At 38.8% G+C, this 21,418-nt stretch overlaps 1 protein-coding gene across 3 annotated transcripts in view; it reads left to right on the top strand.

Annotated features, from left to right (window-relative positions):
* The first annotated feature begins 5,026 nt into the window (after positions 1-5,026).
* LOC104837106 (zinc finger MYM-type protein 4-like) overlaps positions 5,027-21,418 on the top strand; it is a 31,140-nt gene continuing 14,748 nt past the window's right edge. The window contains exons 1-16 of one of the 3 annotated variants that reach the window (XM_010575994.1): positions 5,027-5,254; positions 5,678-6,208; positions 7,801-7,868; positions 8,461-8,631; positions 11,447-11,525; positions 11,960-12,212; positions 13,949-14,123; positions 14,235-14,447; positions 16,087-16,234; positions 16,901-17,016; positions 17,147-17,419; positions 17,912-18,062; positions 18,331-18,503; positions 18,873-19,023; positions 20,655-20,795; positions 21,091-21,128. In XM_010575994.1, coding sequence (XP_010574296.1) covers positions 5,167-5,254; positions 5,678-6,208; positions 7,801-7,868; positions 8,461-8,631; positions 11,447-11,525; positions 11,960-12,212; positions 13,949-14,123; positions 14,235-14,447; positions 16,087-16,234; positions 16,901-17,016; positions 17,147-17,419; positions 17,912-18,062; positions 18,331-18,503; positions 18,873-19,023; positions 20,655-20,795; positions 21,091-21,128 — 2,769 coding nt within the window. In that variant the 5' untranslated portion in view covers positions 5,027-5,166. Of the gene's footprint in view, positions 5,255-5,677; positions 6,209-7,800; positions 7,869-8,460; positions 8,632-11,446; positions 11,526-11,959; positions 12,213-13,948; positions 14,124-14,234; positions 14,448-16,083; positions 16,235-16,900; positions 17,017-17,146; positions 17,420-17,911; positions 18,063-18,330; positions 18,504-18,872; positions 19,024-20,654; positions 20,796-21,090; positions 21,129-21,418 lie in introns of all 3 variants that reach the window. The other 2 variants (XM_010575993.1, XM_010575995.1) reach the window with 2 other exon arrangements.

Here is a 21,418-nt window from a genome sequence, read left to right as displayed (position 1 = left end):
CTGTGACTTTCTGTGTGTTTGACAGTCTCATCTGCTTGGCACCATATAGGTTGGTAGCAGTATGCAGCTTATGTGTGCGTGTTTGGTGGATATGGAAACCATAAGGTTGACAGGGCCTTTGCTTGGAATTGGCCTGAGAATATTCAGAAAACTCAGGAATGTCAGAAAAACCTGGGGACAGAAAGGGGCGATACACTTATGTGCTGAACTGCTCCCCATGATTTCTAGTGAATCGTTCAGAATTCTAAAAATGCACAAATGAAACGGCAGCAGCATGTTTCACTACATCTTCTTTCTTGAAACTTAAAAATCGAAGATGTAGGCGAGATGCAAGGTAAAACCGTGTTTCTTGAATAGAAAGGTAGGGAGCCACAAGAAGCTGGAAAATGCCTGCCTTTGTCTTTTTACACGTACAGACGATTGTTTGGGATGTGCCTTTAAAAATACCCACCATAGTATCCCTTTAATTACCCTTAGACTAGAACAGTGATAAAAGAGAGTCTGGAGCATGGCTTAGCCGCCCTCAAGGACATACCTCGCAAAATCTGCCAAGCTCACACTCTCCCTCTCCCCACGCGCGCCTCTGAACTCGTTCTCCCCTACGAAGAGCAACGCGTGGCCGCCCACCAGCGAACCGCAGGGGTTCCCGGGGTGTCAGGCCACTCGTTGGCCAGAGCGGGCGGCTGTCCGGCACGGAGGTCCGGCGCGGAGCCGGGGCGGCTAGGGGGCTCTGCAGGCCCAGCACCGCACGCCAAGCTCTATGGCTCGCCTGACCCCGCCGGGTTCTCTTCCTGCCGCAGCGGTTCTTTTCCTGTAGCAGGTATCTGCAGCAGGCTGGCTCTTTGTTACCCTCTGCTCTTCCCTCCCCAGGTGCTCCGAAGGTATGAATCGATAGGTCTGTCTGTGTTTCGGTGGAAAGCAGCTCTGGGAGAGGCCCGCTGCTTAATTCTGCTCGTGCCGCGGAGTTTTCCCGTCGCAGAGGTGCAGCGCGGTTGGCTGGCTGCCTGGCATCCCTTCCAGGGATGTCATGTGTAAAAGGTCAGGGGATGCTTCCTGAGCTCCCCGCACCTGGTTCAAGAATAGCAATTACAATTTAAATTACTTCTTTTTTTTAAAAATGGTGTCTTCCTTATCAGTTTGATGAATTCTGAAGTGGGGGGTTATGCTGTGTATATAGGGACAAGGGAACTGTACAGACAAGAAACTGAGAATCATCTCTGACTATTTTTAATTGCAGTTTTCTTAGCATCTGCTTCCTTTCCACAGTTTGCTTATGGCTGCAGTAAAACCTAGGATCAAACTTCAGAAGGCTTGTTAGAAAGATATGTGCCTGTATATGCAACGTTGTTTTGTTTATTTTTTTTTAAAGAAATTCTCTGTTTTGCATACAAAACAAGGTTGTAGCCATAGGCAGCTTCTCTCTTTATATTGCACAAAAATCATCTGTTAATTATTTGATTTATGGATGCTATGGCAACTTTGAACGCCATTAAAGTATTGAACAGGTTTTTAGTTACTTCAAATTAGCACATCGTATTATAGTGTAAACAGCGTCCTTCCAGGTTAGCACTTAGGATGTAACACTGTTCCCCAGGAGTCTAATATGTAATTATAAAAAACCAGCCATATACCTAGTGGATTTTTTTTTTTTAATAAAAGGAGTACTGTCTTTATGTAAAGAGTAGTTAATTTAAAGCAGAACACATTGCTTCTAGGAATACCTAATTGTTTTGTCACCATTTCTGTATTCTTGTTTCATTTATGTATTTATTACAACCTGAGTAGGCAGAGCATTGCTTTGTGTACAATGCTAGCTAATGAGACAGTCACTAAGAAAGATATATCCTAAAACATTTAATTTTGCTAATATCAAACTTAAACTGTTCTGTCTTAAACTCTTAGCTAATGTTCACTACTTAAAAGCACTAAGTATCATTAAGTTATTCTCTGGCAAAATACTAGCCAAAGTGATTGAGTGAAGGTGTTTTAAAATATGATATTTTTGAGTTTTGTTTTACAACTGCAAGTGCGTTTTGAGGACTGTGTTGAGGAGTTGAAGCCAAGAGAATTTTAACAGAAAGCTTTCTGTACCAGGTACTTTCCATTCTGTAGTTATCTAGGACTTAATCTGGGATATTGAGGTGCCTCTTCTTAGATCTGTCAAAAATGACCCATAGGAAATGCCATCTGATGAATCAGTTTCATGTTTGCCTCTAGAGTACTTTTGTTCCACTAATCACCAAATCTGAAAAAATCTGAGCAGAATAAATAAAGGGAATTAAGAGTGATGACAGCTAATCAAAGGAGGAAGTATGAGGACTGGTAAGAGAGGGAATTGCCTTGCAGAAATGTAATAGAATAATATAGAAATAGTTAAGTTGGGCATTATTACTTACATTTCTGTGTGATACAAGACCATAATCCAGTGAAAGCCAATTTATATGACTGCTTAAGGTGATATGTTTTTATGTAACTGTTGATATACAAAATTTCCTCCTGAGATGGCATTAAACAAGACTGTAATAGGATTCAGGAAGGGAATAGAAGTGTATGTAATTGAGAGAATACCCCACACTAATTCAGAAAAAAAGTACATGAGCCCTCAGTTCAGGGCATAGTCCAGCTATAGATTGTTATGGAATTAGTAATTTATTGGGGATATATTTGTATGTAGATACATATGTATACAGACACACAAGCATACAAACACTTCCCCTAGTTTTCTCTCTTTGGATTTACACCATGTGGGAGTTGTGATGCTGTTCACCATCAGAAACTAGATGGTGGCTTAAATGAGACTGCTAGTATTATCAGATGCTGAAGTTCCCGTTTTATAAACATTTCCAATGGGAGCTTTTGTCCACAAACACAGATCTTCCTCTGTACCCTAAAGCCTTTTAAAGGAAGAAAATACTCAAGATGATCCCTTATTTTGATAGCCTCACAAAAGAAAGAGAAAAGAAGTAGAGGGTTTTTTTTCCTAGGAAGACCTTGTACTTGAGAAGTGTCTTGGATTCCTTCCAGGTAGATTGTAAATGTTTTCCAACTTGTCCAAAATATTTATGGTAGTCCCTAATGCGCTCTTGCAGATGGCCCCTTGTGCTGACTTGCATGTTGTAATTTCTTTGAATGAAACAGTTAGAGAGGTCTAGACTGCAAAATGTATTCTCTTCCTAATAACAGCATTTCTGTTTCGGCACCCATTATTAAAAGATTTGTTATCACGAGAGGAGGAGGAATAGCTAGGGTTTGGATGTATAAGGTAACCAGGGTTGTGGTAGAACCCAGAATACTTTCCTACAGGTACTCTGGATCTCAAAAGAGTAAAAGAACTGCTTTGATACAAACCTACTTTGAGAAAAGGATGGTCTAATGCTTTATCTCAACTGAAAATTTCTCTCACCCAACCAGCAAATTGCCTGAGACATTTCTGGAGAAGAAAGAGCATTACTGACAGGAAGCAAGAAAGGGATCAAGGAAGGTCAGCGTAGAGAAAAGGACCTAGTTCCTTTTCTCTAAAAATCCACTAGGTATATGGCTGGGTTTTTATAATTGCATATTAGACTCCTGGTGAACAGTGTTACATCCTAAGCGCTAACCTGGAAGGACACTGTTTACACTATAATACAGGGTGCTAATTTGAAGTAACTATCATTCTTGCCTCCCAAGGCTTCATATTCTGATATTACTATCAAAGGGCAACAAGTTTCTTTTTCTGTTATTCTGTAAAAACAGTACACCACCGCTATCTTTGTCCTCAGCATCTGGTATCAGCACTAAGTGTATCCAATATTTATGGGAATTAACTTTACACTAGTGTAAACCTAGTTGGCTACAAGTGGACTTCTAGATCAACATTAAACTTGAGACATTCCTAGGAGCATTATAGCAGTAGCAGAACTCAGGCCTTGAAAACCTTCCTGGAATGTGTTTCTGTACTCTTTTTTCCTCTAGAAAATTACAGTGAAGAGACTTACATCAGCCTTGTGGAAAAGTGTAACTTTTTTTTTTTTCTTTTGGTTCTGTATTTCACTTTTCCAGCCTCAACTATCTGCTCAGAGAAGCTGGAAAGTTTTGGTGCAGTATCATTTGTCTTGATATTCATAGTGCTGGACAGGTCCTCACTATTCCATGTGTGTCAAATTAAGCTGAAGGAGCTAACTTGTCTTTGTAGACTAGCAAGTGATGCTGGAAACAAACTGATGGACTTTTTGCCATCAGATGAACCCTGGGACAGTATGTTGTCATCCTTTCCTGAAGCTGGCTGCTACTAAACTGATAGTTCCCACCACAGTCCTGTGGAATATCGGATTTATCAACTAAATGACTTGAGTTAAATGAAATTAGAGATCATCCCTTTGCTATCAAATCCCATTACTTTCCTTAAGATGGCTTAAGAATTGAAGTGTGAGCAGGATCTACCAGAAAAGGAAGTGTAGAGCTGGAGACGTAGAGAAAGGAGAGATGACTTAAATGAATTGCTGTTATCTTTTAGGCAGAAAGGAGGGATGCTAATGAGTTGGACATTCCGAAGGAAACTTTAATTATGCTGAATGCGCATACTTCTTCAGACAGCATTCAAGCACGCCGTCAATTTTAATGTCTGTCAGAGAATGCTTAATGTAAACAGATGTTTTGTACAGCACTCAGAGTCATCATCTCGTTCTTCTTTGGTTACGCTCATACTGACACTCATTGTCTTGTTACTGTTAGGAAGCTAAGCATTACATTTCACTGTTCCTGGAAAGGGGACATTCCCTGTTAGAGAGGTGAAACCTTTGGATCTGTGCAGCCCACGTCAGTGGAAGCTGTATATGCTGCTATTTTTCCATTTATAACCTTCAGAGGAAATGAAGGCTCGTAGAGTGTCAAAGAGGGCAGAATCTATGACCTTGACCTGGTACAAGTATCTCACGTAGAAGTGAAAATTTTGACATTCCCTTCCCTCCCCTCTCTCCTCCACCTTCTCTGGGAAGCAGCGCTAATTCTAAATTGTCCTTGTGTGCTTTTTCTATATACTTCTGAACTTGTTAGGGTAAATGTGACTTCTCACTAAAGAAACAGTCTTAATTTTTAGAACTTTGCTTGGGGCAAGAAGGGAAGGAGGAGGAACTATGATCCTTCTTGTTGGTTTTGGTTTTGATCGGATACTTTTTAGCAAAGTACATGGCAGCTGACCAAGATAATGATATAGTGCTTTCCTTTTTACAGTTTGAAGATAAATCTGATGCGGTATTTGATATTACAGAAAAATGTAAGTATTCTTATTTATTTATATAAGGCCATAATTTCACAAAACATTTCTTAGAAGTATCATTGCTGCTGAAAAAGACTATTTTGCCCTTCTCCTAGCCCTTGCTCCTCATTCCCTCCCTGCATTGCCTTCTCCACAAGTGTTACAAATGAGATGAATGGAAGTTAATGTTTTTTCTTTCTTTAGTTAGTTTTACTCAGGTTAGTTTTACTCAGTTTAACTACTACTTCACTGTGTGATGAGTGGGACAGAACCGTTTCTTACATCAGCAATGTTTTATCAGTAATGTTGGCCCAAGAAGGCTTAGAGTATTCAAGGAACTGCAGCATCAGACAGAATAGCAAAGGGCACTTAACACTTGTCCTTTGTTACACATGAAGTTGGTGAATTTTCTGACTGGTTATGGGTTTTTTTTCTCCCTAGGTGGTGAAATTCTGGATGCAGAAATGTCTGAGGACACTGACCACAACTTAACACCTGCCCTCGACGGCATATCTTATGGAATACAGAATCGAACAGGATCTGAAAACTCACTGCTGGATGACGATGATGATGATTATTTTCTGAACTCTGGGGATCTTGCAGGCATACCTGTTGTTGGGAGTGACAACGAAGATGATCAAAATTTCACTCCAAAAGACACTCTTTCTTCAGCGATTCATGATGAAGACCATCTGGAAGAGGGCAAGAGAGTTACAGAACATGAATTGGACAGTGAAAAAGAAATTCAGATTCAGAATGCAATCCAAAAGGATCTCACTTCACCATTTGAGCAGGGCCCTGTATTTAAATCAATTCGAAAAGATTTTAGCATAACAAGAGATAATGGCAAAGAGACTTTTTCAGCAAAGGACAAGAATAGAGAAGGACATTTTCAAGAACGTGAAAAACGGTTGGAAAAAGTCCCTAAAGATATGGATTCTAGATTGAAAAGCAGTTTTCTTGACAAAGCAGGTAACTGTTGACATTGTAGACCTGGCTACCCAGCAAAGAGGAAGAAAGAACTAGACAGAAGTTAGCAATAGGGCTAGTTATTAAAAACATCACCTTGTTGAAGAGAATATGCATAGCTGTACTTAGGGAAGCATTTTATAAAGAACCCTGAAATAAAATGAACTCTGTGTTAGGACTAGGATTTGCAAAAGGCCCTGGCAGCATTAGGGGATGTCTCCTCCACAGCTTGTTTCAAAGCCTCAACATACCCTTTGTTGTTGTGGTTTTACTAAACCAAGCTGGGTGACAATTCAAGCTTCCTTTTGTTTTTTCTCACTGTTTTTTATAGACCTTGGAACTCCTTAGAAGAAATGATGATGAAGTTTAGGTTAAGTTGATGAACAGGAAGGATTTTTTTGAGCAAAGTACCAATTCTTCATTAATGTATATGTATTTAAAGCAGTACACATTTGATAGTAACATCATGGAAAGTCTTGCTAGAAATGTATTAGTGTCTGCAGGAAGTAAGCCAGAGAGTAACTTGAGATGTACTTTTCCTGGGAGACTCCTCTCCTTCTTCCTCAGATACTTGTGTCTTGGACTTTGTCCAGCCAACATGGAGAGAACCAAAGATGCCTGTAATCCATTTCTCATTTGAGGGAGCCTGACAGTCACCAGTAGTTCTTGCTGCCCACACACTTGTTTTTGACTTCCCAAGCTCTGAAAATTACTGTAGAACAGTGAATGAAGGAATTAAGAATAACCAGGCTGGAACGTGCGATTTAATTTTATTCAGAAGACTGTATGGAGAGAGGGTTGGCCAGCAAGTGAGAGCCTCCTGGCTACTTGTTCAGATTCACAGCTTACAGTTCTGGTATTTAAACTTCGTATGTTTAGTAACAGCATCTTAAATCAGTGTTTCCAGGTTGCACAAATGATAGAGAAGCAATACAGGTGTTTTTGAAATAAAGAAGAGTTAAAGATGTATCTTTACTTTTACCTTCAGGTAGAAATCAAGTGAAGAATATTTCTGTGCAAAAGACATATTTCAGAAAATCGTAAATACTTACAGTTAGAAGATTGTGGCTAAAAGCTATGCAGCCTCAGGTAGAGTAGCCAGTAATGGAAACAGCAATAGTAAATGTTCACAGGCAGCATCCAGTATCCAGGAAAATCCAGAATTTTAAAAAGATACATGCTAAAAAAGCATAAGCTACTGTCTCCTGAGAAGGGGGGAAAAGGCAAAAGACCAGAACAGCAAAGAAAAGGTTGAAAGTTGTTGCTCTGAAAAATATTTTCTGATTTAAATGTCGGAACATGGGAGAGTTCAGAACCCACTGGGGTGTAGAAAATTCTGAATGAACAATTCACCTCAGAATTTTACAACCATTTTGCTGGAATGAGAAAATAATGACCCAATAGAATAATAAAAAAATGTCAATTCTGTTTAAGGATTACCATTTTATTTGCAGGGAGGAGAAAGGGAGTAGTTTAATACTTCTGAGGTGCTATCGGACTATTGGGTTGGGGATCAGTATGAGACTCTAGATAGTTTTAAAGGAAATGCGTTGGACTCTGTATTCATTTATATTTAATGTATATGTTTTCCTCAGTTCATAATCAAGTAGAAGAAACATTACGGACGCAGTTAGCGCCACAAACTCCAGAAACTAACTTCAGGGTAAGCTATAGATCTTTCAAACACTTTTGCAAGTGCAGCAATATACTGGAATAATTCAAAATACGTATTTTGTATTTGAGTGTAAATTTGAGTATCAAGAAAACTGATCTTCTGACTCTTAGACATCTTTGCTACTTAAACAGTGCATATAATTTTGTAAAATTTTGCTGACCCTCTCTTTGGATTGAGGATTCTTTTGATAGCCACTTTCATGTTCAGCATGGTCTGACTGACTGGTGAGCCGAATCTAGACCTGGATGCATCCATCTGACCTGCTGCCTTTTTTCCAGATGAGACAGGGAACAGCTGTATCAACAGGAGACACTGCCCAAACAACCGAATGCCCCTACTGACAACCAACTTAGAGAGCTGGGTGGCTTCTGCTTTGTCCAGAGGAGTGAAAAGGATTGGGGGTGGGATGGCAGAGGGTGCTGCAGGGACGTAGAGGCAGCAGCTGCTGCCCATCATTTCTCCCACCTTCCAGTGGCAGGACCCATTTCTTTTGGTCTGCAACAGAAACTCCCCTTGGCAGCAGCCCAACTCCTAATGGCAGATGCAGGAGGGTGAATTCTTTTTCATATTATTGTTTCAGGAGTCTAGCTACCTATTTTCTAGTAAGGAATCTATTGGACAAGAGCTGGGGAATTCCTTTGCACCAAATATTAGAATTAAGGAGGAGCCTTTGGATGACGAATATGATAAAGCTATGGCCCCACAGCAGGGACTATTAGACAAAATTAAAGATGAACCTGATAATTCTGAGGTAAGTTTCCCATTGCATTTCTCATTTTGGTCTGACAGCTGACCGCATAAGCTGGACGTAAATTCAGCAGTTTATTTGGTTTGTTGACCGAAATTTAACTTGAAGAACATAGTTTAGTAGAAGGATTCTTCCCTCTTTTACTACCACGAAACCCAAACCCCCAACTTTTTGATGTCATATTACCATGTCACTGAAAATGTTCTGCTTTTCAGTTAGAGACAAAGCAAAGTGCTGTAAAACTTTCATTATTAAATCTGTGGCAATATAGACACTTTATCTCAGCTTGGTCTCACTAGGAAGTAAAATGTAAATTGTGTTTTATGGAATACTTTGTGAGTAGTCACAGTTAGAGATGTGTAGTTGAAACAGTGCTATTCCTGCTACTTCCCTCTTAAAGGTTATCTTTCTGAGTACAGTGGTTCGTTGTTTGTTCTTGTTTTAAATTAACACTTGGAGGTCTTACATTAGCAAAATATTTAAATATGTACATGTCAGTGAAGTAAATTTAAGCATGTGTTAAAGTGACTTTCTCATTTGAGACTGACAGTTTTTATGATGATACAGGTAAAAAGTTCAGTAATTGCAAAATGGAGAAAGTCTGACCTATGGATTGAGCAGTGCTGGGGCGAGGATTGCTGAGCTCTAACTGGTCTCCTTGCCACTGGTTTGCCATGTGACACCAGGGAAATGATCTGTGTTGCAATTTGTGTCTCCTCACTGCTAATATTTGGGTTACGTGCATTTGGGTTACATGCCAAATTTTACATGCAGTTAAAGGTGTGCAAAGCTTCCCAAGGTGATTCATCCCACTTGGAGCGACACGAGAGTGCTGGTGTTCTTACGCAGGCATTAGTTTTTCTAGCATCATTCTGTGTACTTGTGCTAAACCTCCTCTTCTCTCTGGGCCTCTCTTCCCAACAATTTTTCTTTTTTTTCCCAAAATACTGTTGGCTTAATAAAATAAAGAAGTAAACTAAGTGTTTGAAACTATTCAGATTTCACTGCCCTTCTGATTTGTTCAGTGTCTGTGAGATTGTTTGGTTTTATTTTTCCTGAAGCATATATGTCAAACCACGTGTAGGTTAGTTAAATCTGTCTATTCTTTTGTCCTCCCAAGATGGCATCTGCTGTGTGGATTTGTGTGGAATGCAATGCAAGATGTCTGTGGTTATCAAAGATCATATTAATAAATAAAAGTAAAGACTTGAAGAATTTAAATATCTAATATCGTATTGTTCAAAATATTAATTCTTGGAGTAAAATCCTGTAATTATCAACTCTGCCTGATACTGCAAAAGTATGAGAACTGATGAAGGTTCATTTTGTTTTGCTTTAGATTGGAATTAATGTGGGGTTTTTTTGTTTTTTTCATGCATCCTGAAAGATAAGAGCATTTCTTGCTGTAACCGATAGTGGGAGCTGAAGGTGCTTGGCTTTCAACACTGTTACACTGCTGTGAAACTATGCACAGTTGATGTCAGGATTTGCCTCCATTTCTCTTACTAGTATTGTCAAAGGATAAAACTGCAGTTAAAATGCTTAAAAAAACTATATGTCTGCAAATAACTAGTTTTTAAATAGTAATATTTTTTTTAAATGGTGCTTTAAACCCCGTCATCACAGCATGCCCATACACAGCTTAAAAGCTTCTCTTACTTGAGATTTGAATGCTTTAGTCTGATGGTTCATAGGATGAACAAATACCATTGCCTGTTCTCCTGGGAAACCTGTTGAGAAATAGTTTGGTTGTCTTAGTATAGAAACTTTTAATTTTGCCACAGGAGTAAGAGAAGTGTTAAGTTTTAGCACAGATTATGTGGATGTTAGTGTGTGATTTTAAGAGATGGCTTAAGGTGAGGGAGCAGTTCACTGCCCCTGAGAAGTAAGAGCTTAATTTTGCTTAGTGATTTTGAATTGGCTTACCTTGCAGCCAGACAGCAACTGTGAATTTAGCTCAATCATAACATGACATCATGCCCTCACTACTCTCAAATGACTGTAAGTAGGTTAAATCTTACCATCTCTGTAGTTCCAAGAGATTATGCTTTTCAGCCTACTAAGATTTACATGTAGAGTGTTAGAAGCTGCTTTATGGTTCAGATTTCTAGGGAGAGCATGGGCAGGAAGCGTGGTGTCCAAGTATGAATAGCTGCTAGTAATTTATAGTAAGCTAGTAATTTATAGTATGTCAGCTATTCCACAAGCGACTGTCTGTAGGGATTTTCTCGTCCTGTAGAAAGTGTGAGGTTATTCCCCTCTCCCTGAAGCCAGTCTAAGCAGGGACTGTGATGGTCTGGCTCTAGTAGTGCCAGCTTTGATCTGCTGCGAAGCTTCACCTTAGGCTCCTCCAAGGTACTTAACTCATGGTTAAGTACAGAATGCTTCTCACCATCTAGGTCCCAGTCTTTATTTCATTATTATCATCTATGAATATGAAGATAAAGCTTGTTTCACACAACTGGGGCAAGGACTGCAAAGCACTTCTAGATGGAAAGTTTGTGTGAGAGGAAAGCAGAGATTTCTCTTAAACTTTGTCTGGCTGAATTCTGAGGTGTCTTGCTGGAAAGGGGAATGCACCAGGCGGCCGCACTTTTCCATTTCTACATGACAGCCTCCACTGTACTTTGCTGTCAACGTCTGACCAGATTCTGTGTGTGGTGCTTATACAGCAACATCTGTAAACCTGGCCTCTGGAGCAGGCGTAGGAGACTCTCTCTTCCTTAAGATTCAATACAGCATTATGAAAGAATGGAAATCATGTAACCTGTTATTACATGTGTGTATTTGTTCTCCTTTTCCTTTCCCTTTGTTTTAGGAGTACGGCCAACAGCCAAAAACTCAGGAAGGGGAGCTGAAAATCAGTGCTGTATTTTCAGTCAGTGGCAGTCCTCTTGGTAAGGAATAGGCAAGACTAACTTTATTTAAATCTGTAAAATATATCACCTTTGCAAATAGTCTTGCAGTTTATTCTGCATTTTGTTTGCCATGTCTGACCCCAGTAGGAAAAAAATAGTCTGTTTTAGAGACAATTAAATTCAGAGATTGAAAAATAATTGTATTTTTGAGGCAAAGGAAAATTGAATGTGAAAGGGATGTTAAAAGTGCATTCTCAGTCTTAAGAGTAGTTTAAACAATCTACTATGCAGAAAACCAGCACAGGGCACGTATTTGTGGCGAGTTCATCTGCTACTTAATTCTCCCTTAGACCCTGACAACCCAGTGAAGTCCTAAGCTTTGTGCTTGCCCCCTGCACAAAAGTGAATTACGTATAATACATATATAACAGTTACTCTATGTTTTCTCTGTGGTTTTTTTTTTTTTTTTTTAGCTCCACAGCTGTCATCAGGTTTCCAGCCTGCTGTGGCATCCTCTGGCATGAGTAAAATGCTTCCTTCAGTTCCAACCACAGCTGTTCGGGTTTCCTGTTCTGGCTGTAAAAAAAACCTGCAGAAGGGGCAAACTGCATACCAGAGGAAAGGCTCTACCCAGCTCTTCTGCTCCACACTGTGCCTCACTGGATACACTGTTCCAGCTTCTCGCCCACCAGCTTCTACCAAGAAAACCTGCTCAAGCTGCTCAAAGTAGGACAGTGTTTTAATTTGTTCTAGTAATAATTGATACTCAAACAGATAATGAAAGGCGTCAGTTCTCTCTTTACACAACACGCTGTTTCTGTAATGTCCGCTTCTGTTACGCTTCCCTTCAAAAAATCGTGGCCGATACTGTTACTTGTTAATTGGTCTGTCTGCTTTCAGTTCGATTTCATTAATCAGATTTTACATTTGCATAGATTTCAAAGCCTTAGCTGTGAAGTGTGCATCTTGTCTTTTTTTGATTTAAATGAGCCAGATATGAAAAACTGTATTTTAAAAGGTACTACATTTTTCTGCCATTTAAAAATGTCATTGCACTCTCAAAACCACTAACGAGTACATTTAAAAAAAATATGTTATGTGTTGTTTCTTCTAGATAAAAATAGATTTACTGAATCCCTGAAATGAAATAAAACATAGGTAAATTAATATATTCGAGGCAGGATATTTCCTTAGATTCTAAAAAAAACCCCTAACTTTTCAGTCTGGCTCTATTCTGTGAGCTTAGATTTCTGTAGGTCTTAGGTCTTCAGAATATGTCACTGCTGCTTTCATAAGATGTAGAGAGATTAAATTTATTAAGAATTGAGTTTTTTAGGGGTTTCACCATCCCAATCAGTTACTTTCTACCTAGGCCTAGAGTGGAAAGGTGAGGTCTGCTTTTCTGAGCCTACTTATTTTGTGTTCATTTGTATTATTATGTCCAAATTAGCAAAAGGAGACCTTTGTGGCTGGCTCTTTAAGACGTCATATTACTATACCATTAACTTGAGGCAAATAACTTTGCAGAGTGATTGTGCTGCAGTCTGTTTATAGAGGAGAATTATTCATATATATTATTTTTAGTTATGAAAGTTACTTTGCAAAAGGAATGCTGCTTTTTTCATCATTTCTTCAACAACAAATTTATTACTTTCAGTTTTACAAGGTCAACTGACTTTAAACTTGAGACTTCAATTAATTATTCTTTTCACTTGCTGTCTCAGTGTGAAAAGGCCTTGTAAGAAAGTTTAGCAGTCTTGGCTGTAATTTGTATTTATTCTGTTGAAAAATGGTTTACCTCTGGCAAGACAAGTAAGAAGGAGGCATCCTTCCAACCAAGAAAATTATATAAATACTTCGTCCTATTTTTTTGACTTAAGGCCTTTGAAACTTTTCCGTGAATTACTGTTTCAAAAGAGAGAAAATACAAGGAGAAAGTTCAGTTTGTTAAATCCAGCAACAAATAAACAAAACCGTAGGTGGAGGTAACAGATGGAGTTACAATACTAGTCAGATTGTTTTGGACTGAACTACACAGGGATTAGAAATTGTGACCTTTCGTTTTTCCCTTTTTTTTCCCTACCCCATTCTGATTGGTATTTTCATTGTTAAAGGGTATTATTGCACATATCCTGCTTTCTAAATTTTTTTTTAGTAAAGACTGTTATCTTTTCCGAGTTCCTTTTGAAAAGATTTAATGATACAGCTTGATCTATTTATAGGCCACTCCTAAGTCCAGGTGCGAAATGTTTCACAAAATATCTGCTTGAGAATTGTACTTCTTAACTATTTTCCTAATAGGAAAAGAAAAATTAAGTCAGGTACTTAAATCAGCAAAAGGAAAAGCTTTAATCCACCCTCTTCTGGAGAATGTTTAGTCTGCAGAAAGAGAAAGGACAGCAAGTTGACATGAAACCAACATTAATTCTTTCTCTCTTTGTTTGTTTTTCTTTTTTCCATAGAGACATTCTAAATCCAAAGGATGTAATCACTGCCCAGTTTGACAACACAAACTCCAGTAAGGATTTCTGCAGCCAGTCTTGTCTTTCTACGTATGAACTGAAAAGGAAACCTGTTGTTACTATTCATACTAACAGCATTTCAACCAAGTGCAGCATGTGCCAGAAGAATGCAGTGGTAATTGCCAACTGTCATTTGAATTTCCTTTATATCAGGACAACTTGCCATCTCAGAGATGAACATACATATTCTTTCTATTCTTGTTATATATTTTTTCTTTTCTTCCAGATTAGACATGAAGTGAATTACCAGAACGTTGTACACAAGCTCTGCAGCGATGCCTGCTTCTCCAAGTTCCGCTCGGCTAACAACTTGACCATGAACTGCTGTGAGAATTGCGGAGGATACTGCTATAGTGGCTCTGGCCAATGTCACATGCTTCAGATAGAAGGACAGTCAAAAAAGTTCTGCAGTTCAACATGTGTGACAGCATACAAGCAGGTATATTTTGACTGAATATTAAAAATATGTCTTTGATTAGATTTTGGGTGTTTTAAGAAACGTCCAATCTATTAGTTGATTATTTCAGTTACTGTCTTGGTCTAAGATAACTCCTCTTGCCATTTGCTGCTTAATCTTTGCCCAAACATGTTGCTGTGTTTCCCTTACCATTGAAGTGGTTACCAGAGTATTCCAGTGTGAGAGAAGACACAGTGGGACCACTCAGCAGCAGTTCACTCACTTTTTTTCAGCCTTTGAGATGTCCCTGTTTGAGTATTCTCTATTAAATTGTAGGATTAGAATTAAGTGGAGAAGAAAAGTAATAATTAGTTGATAATTTTGATTTTTATTTTTAAATTTTTAATATTTTAATTTTTATTATAATGGAGCCTCTTAAAGAGCCGAGCAGTTGAGAGAACCTTAATTTATTATAATAGCTCAGTTATTTTTGACTGACTTATTTTAATGCAATTACTTTAGGAAAAATTGCCCTCTGATCAGACAGTGTAACTTCATTTTGTGACTTGCCTCTGCTGCCCCATTATTCAGTCCACTTAGGCCAAGAAAGGCCTAATGAATAAAAAAAAAAAATCTGGTTAAAGTATTTCATCCAGAAAATTATCTACAACATTAGGTGTCCTCTGAAACAAATCTGGAAATTAAATTAAATAAGCTGGAAAGGAGAGGGATTTCATGCTGCTTTTGCATCTCTAATCAAAACCCCATATATGTTAGTCTTCCTGAAAATACAGGACATTCAAAGCTTATAAGGTTAAGTCTAATCTATGTTTTAATTGATTTTTAAACGGCATTCAACTCAATTGTCAGATACATTCTGATAATTTCTGGGGGCTTGTGGGTGTTTTTAAATCCTTAGAAACATATACTCTGTTCTGTCCTTCTGTGAAGATCTAGAATAGCTGTTGATAGAATAAAGTGCATTTTTAAGGCTGTCATAATAAAATGATCTGGTGCACTCAAAGTTTTTTCCAAACTTAAAGACCTTCAAAACCTTTCACTGTTGTAAACACAGGAAATGTGTCTATGTAAGGTAGGCTTCTTTTTGTGTCTCTTTTTAAAAGCAGTCTGTAGACCATAGTTTGAAAACTGTGATTATTACTAGGAGATACATCTCTCGCCTGTTTTGCTACCAAATACATCTTCAGGGAACCTGCTTCTCTCTGTTTCTTGTTTTCTCATCTATTAAATAGGAATATTGCTTACATACATAGCTGATGTATTAAAAATCATAAGCAAAATGTTACTTCTCAGCAAAAATATTGAAGTCGTCTGATACAAGGTGCTTGATACATGCTGTTACAACACGTAGTGTTGATTGCACTTGTAGGCCTTTGCCCTGACAGCCTGGGTACTGTTTAAACTGGCCTGCAAAGGTAGCACTTACCCTGAATGAGAGATAGCCCAAGCCTCAGGTGGTCAAAGTGTGAATACAGCAAGCATACTGGAGAACTCAATTAAGTGTACCTGCATCATAAATACTGCAGCTGTAAAATAAGTGGTGTTTCAAGTGCACTGGCAGTCACTTTTATACACATTTTATATGTTAGCAATTTATTTCCAGGTTAATAAAAATACTAAGTTTCAAATGAATGACCGGATTTCCATGTTTCCACAGAAGTCAGCTAAAATTACACCTTGCACACTGTGTAAATCTTTGAGATCTTCAGCTGAGATGATAGAGAGCACAAATAACTTGGGAAAAACTGAACTGTTTTGCTCGGTTAACTGCTTGTCAGCGTATAGAGTAAAAATGGTTACTTCTGCAGGTAAGTTTATCCTTTTACTTCTTTAGAACCATAATTTTATGTAGCTCATCTCCAGATTTAATTTGTCTTGAAAGTTAAGGCTGATACTCTCTTTTGGGAGGGTGGGAACTGGCTTTATTTTTTTAAAGGGAGGTGCTGAGATGGGAGCATAAGGACTTCCTACCATAGATAAGCCTAACAGTGACAATACAGCCATTTCAGCTTTGTTTTTAGAGAGCTTAAACATGATAATAAACCTTAATCTATTTTCTGCTCTTGGAAGTGCAGCTGGTGGGTTTCCCAGCTAGACAAATCCACTTCTGTGGACATATGTCATACCACTGCTGTGACTATTCTGCCCGTTGTTCTCCAGGGTGATTAGCTTAGTTACCTCTGCCTAATGTTGCGTTGAGCTAGGCAAACATATTCTCAGCTATTTTTCTTGTAAAATAGAAGAATGCTTACTGACATCCTAGGGATACTGGGAGATTAATTAAAGGATCTGGCAAGCAACAGGCACCACAGCTGCAGTGTCTGCTTCTGAATCTGTAGAAACTTCCTCTTGGGCTTCTGTGTGTACCTTGGCTTGTCATTCAGATTCTCTGTTTTTGTATGCACAGTGCAAAATTATCTGCAATACAACTTGATGTTGCATAAATCACTTTTTCTTCTCTGTTTCACCCTCAGGTGTTCAAGTTCAGTGCAACAGCTGTAAAACTTCATCAAACCCTCAGTATCACTTGGCTATGTCAGATGGGAGCATACGCAATTTTTGCAGCTACAGTTGTGTAGTAGCTTTTCAGGTGTGACATCTAGGATTTCTTCTTAGCTGAATTAACAGAATAATAAATTGATGGTGTAAATATCTGGGATGTCGGGTAAAATATGTAATATTGTAAAATAAAGTCTATTCCTCAATTTGCTTTCCTGCAGAATTTGTTCAACAAGCCTGCAGGAATGAACTCCTCAGTGGTACCTCTGTCGCAAGGTCAAGTCATTGTAAGCATTCCCTCGGGGGCAACGGTATCAGCAGGTGGCACCACCTCGACTGTGTCCCCCAGCTCCATGAGCAGTTCAGCTGCAGCTGGTCTACAAAGGCTGGCTGCCCAGTCCCAGCAAGTCACTTTTGCCCGCCCTGTTGTAAAACTCAGGTGTCAGCACTGCAACAGATTGTTTGCAACCAAGCCAGAACTGCTTGACTACAAGGTAATAAAGGTTAGGGCTTTTCAAGCTCGTGTTTCTCAACAGAAACCCAAGAAATTGTAGCTTATATGCACTGGTCTGTCAGTACTGCTCTGTTGCTTACTATGACCTGCTATGGAGGAATTTGGAACTGATTTTGGTATCATTTAACCATTATCAAAATTAATACTGATAGTAGCTCTTTGATCTTAAAACCAGAAAAAAAAACAAACTCAAAAAAACCCCAAACCCTATGATTGCCTGGCTAGGTAAGCGCATTCCTGATTCTTGGTCACAGAGATGATCCTTTTAATTCCAGGACAAAGCACATGGGTGAGGGCTTTCTGCAGAAAATTGTGCTGTCTGTTATAAAGCTAAATGGGGAGACTTATTTGCTAGTGCTGTCTGTTGTTGATTTCCAAGGGCATAAATACGCTTCTGAGTTTTTATTAACAATTAAAATGTATTATCTGGGATTTGAAACATTGAAACCAAAACATTCTGGCTGTGTTGCAGGGTAAAACGTTCCAGTTCTGTGGGAAGACCTGCTGTGATGAATATAAGAAGAGGAGCAGTGTAATTGCAATGTGTGAATACTGCAAAATTGAGAAAATTATCAAGGAGACAGTGCGATTCTCAGGCATAGATAAACCATTCTGTAGTGAAGGTAAGAAAGGGCAAGACTGTTTCTCAGACAAATCAAGTCAGAAGTGTTTTCCCTTAAAATTACTGGTGATACTAAGAGAAACCTAATCTTTTTAGGTTAGAAAACCATTTTTTAGGTTCAGAAAAACGGAACTTTGTTCGCACTTTACATTTTAATGGTATGTTTCAACAAATTATTACAGACATAAGTGAATACTAGAAGTGCCGAGCAAATGTCATTTTGATATTGAAGGATGTTTTTCGTTTTTTGCTATTTTCTCTTATTTTAGGTTGTAAACTGCTCTATAAACATGACTTGGCTAAGCGCTGGGGAAACCACTGTAAAATGTGCAGTTACTGTTTACAGGCTTCCCCCAAACTGGTCCAGAATCACTTTGGGGGGAAAATGGAGGAATTTTGCTCAGAGGAGTGCATGTCTAAATTCACAGTTTTGTTTTACCAGGTAAGCAATATTCTCACATAGCATCCTCTAGTACACAAAGGTGTTAGCAAAAGAACCTTTGTACATTAGGAGCTACGTGAACTGCCTGTAGTTGACTTCTGTGTCCATGGAATATATTGCATATACGTGAGAGATGAGTAAATCCTTCTTAACTTTTGAGTACCAGTTATATAAAGAAAACCTAATAAGGGTCATGAGAAAACAGACACTGAATGTTCTGCTGCTTTGTGTTACACTGCAAAAATGATGTGCCCTTACAGATTTCTTTATGCTGTATTTGCTGAGCAGGGTGCAAAGAGGTTTTTATACACATACTCTTTGTTGCTGTTTACAAGTGTGTTTAATTTCTCCCTCACTCTGTTTTCCTAGATGGCAAAGTGTGATGGTTGTAAGAGACAAGGTAAACTCAGTGAGTCCATGAAATGGCAAGGGGAGATCAAGCATTTTTGCAATCTGCTTTGTATTCTGTTGTTCTGTAATCAGCAAAGTGTTTCTGACCCTCCACCCCCAAACAACACAGGTAAAATAGGCTGGGAATAGTATTGCCTTTTGGTGTGCATGATAGTGATATGAACATTTATTTGGAAACTCGATTCAGTGAACTTTTAAAGATACATCTTCTACTGGGGGGCTTGCCTATTGCCATTGAATGGGCTCAGTTTTAGATCTCTCTCTTACTTCAGACAGTCTCAAAGTTCTGCAGGTATGAAATGAGATTGCTTCATATACCAAACCTAGATTGTGGTTTTAAAGAAGATGAAACAAAAGCACTTGCTTTTCAATCACTTCCATAAAACAAAGGCCCATTTTATAGGGGTAAAATGTACTGGTATCTATTGAAGACATGTTAAATACCTAGCTTGTCTCCTGTACTTGATAACTCATAGCCAGATATGGTAGAATGTTAATGTTCATTTAACAAAAAAAATCAAGTGGTGAAATTAGTAGACTTACTGGTTGTAAATACAGACTTCTGAATATGCACTTAAAATAGCCCATTCTGTGTAGTCTGTAGGCATACGAAGAGTTATCATTTCTATGTCATCAAGTGTTGATTCTTGAAGTATCAATGCCAAGATTAATGTGCGCTGTAGCTGTTTCCTTGCTCATTATTTTAGCAGCTGGAATGGGAAGGAGGGTGGGAATGAAGCCTACAGGAATAGGAACTGTGAGTTTCTGTAGGGAATGAAATGCAAAGGGAAGAAAGGAAGAAAGGCCCACAAAGACAGGAAGAGGAAACGAAACAAAGGGCAGAAATAGCATTGATCCTAAAGAGGGGCATAATCTCCCACTGAGTGATGGTGACTGCAACAGTAAGGTACCCAACAAGCAATAAAGAATATTAACTGAAAGTTTATAGTATGCACCAGGCCATATTCAACTCTTCAACTTTGTGCACATCTGCTGCTTACATGGGTAGGAGCTGTTTTCCGTGATTAAGAGTAATACATAAGTAACTTCATACTTTCAGGCCATAACTATACCATGTGACATTCCTGGTCTCGTCAGCACATTTGGCTGTTGGTAAGGATAGCAAAATGTATGGTGGGCCTGCTTCTCCAGAAGTGTGCCTGCAACTTCAGCTGAGGCAAGTGCAACGCCTTTGCAAAGCTGGTCTCCAGGCATATCTCTGAACTGGGGGCTGCCAGGATAATGGAGTGCCTCACAACAGTATTTTCTGATGAAATGTGGTAATTCATGGTGATGTGGTAAGGAATGGTGCTTTCAAATGGAAAGAACCTAAGAATTCCTCTAACTGTGAGAGCCTCATAAAATCTACCTCGTTCATTATTTGTCAGGATCTCAGCTGTCTCCTATACTACATATGTTTGGTACCAAGCACAGTGAGGCATCCAGTCCTCTTGTCTCCTGAGTGCTGCTGTAATACATATACTGTTAGAAAGAGAAAGCTGCTTTTCATACTATGGTGAACTTGTGAAAGGTTTCAGTGACTGGGAAACATCTTAAGTTTGCTTGTGGAACCAGCTCCTATTTAAACTGAAACGCTGCAGTTTGACACCTACATTCCCTTCTTGTACAGCAGGCTTTTTCATTTGAAGATAAATCTGGAGGGTGGGTCTTGTTTGAGAAATGCTGTTTTATAAAGTATCTTATTGCTTATTTTAGTTTTCTTCTGTTCACTCTGTCCAGCAAACCTTTCTATGGCACCAGCTTCCTCATCAGGCCCTCCTTCTTTGAGAAAGGACTCAACCCCTGTCATAGCAAATGTGGTGTCCCTTGCAAGCACCCCTGCTGCCCAGCCTACGGTTAACTCCAACAATGTTTTACAGGGTAAGACTGCTGAATATGATGCCTGTATTTTTAAATCTCTATTCCTGAACATTTATATTTGTTCAGGGATCTTTTCCACTGAGGACAACAGCCACTTCTTCATTATGCTTCACATCAGTGGAGATGGTTGCAGTTTTGTCCTTCCTTTTACATAGGTATAAATAATGACTTAAATTTATGTACATACACCAGCGAATGAGGTTTAATGGGAATTATTTTTATTGACCTTGGCAGAGTATGGGCTATGGTCCTTGATAAGTACACAGGCTATTGTATGTGTTTTTTTTCTTCACAGGTGCAGTCCCTACTGTGACAGCAAAAATAATAGGAGATGTAAGTTTTACGAGAGACTCTTTTTCTCACTTTCGTCCAGATTGTATCAATAACAAGTAAAGTATCCAAGAATTTTGCACCGTCATTTTGTAACTGCTTTTCCTGGTTGTGATTGGGATTTAAAATTCATCCAGCTTGCAGATGCTTTTTTCAAAATGAATAGAACTTGTGTGGTATAAAAGTCTTTTTGTGCCCACTGACAGATTGATAAGATGTTTTAAGGCAAAGCTTGTCAAATTGTAGCTGTTGAGATGGCTGTAGTTCTCAAGCAGTTCATGTGTGTCTTCTGT

This window comes from Haliaeetus leucocephalus, unplaced genomic scaffold, assembly GCF_000737465.1.
Source record: "Haliaeetus leucocephalus isolate CR32 unplaced genomic scaffold, Haliaeetus_leucocephalus-4.0 Scaffold517, whole genome shotgun sequence".
NCBI classification, from domain to species: Eukaryota; Metazoa; Chordata; class Aves; order Accipitriformes; family Accipitridae; genus Haliaeetus; species Haliaeetus leucocephalus.
Note: the sequence above shows the minus strand (reverse complement) of the source record. Positions and strands in the feature narration are given on the sequence as shown.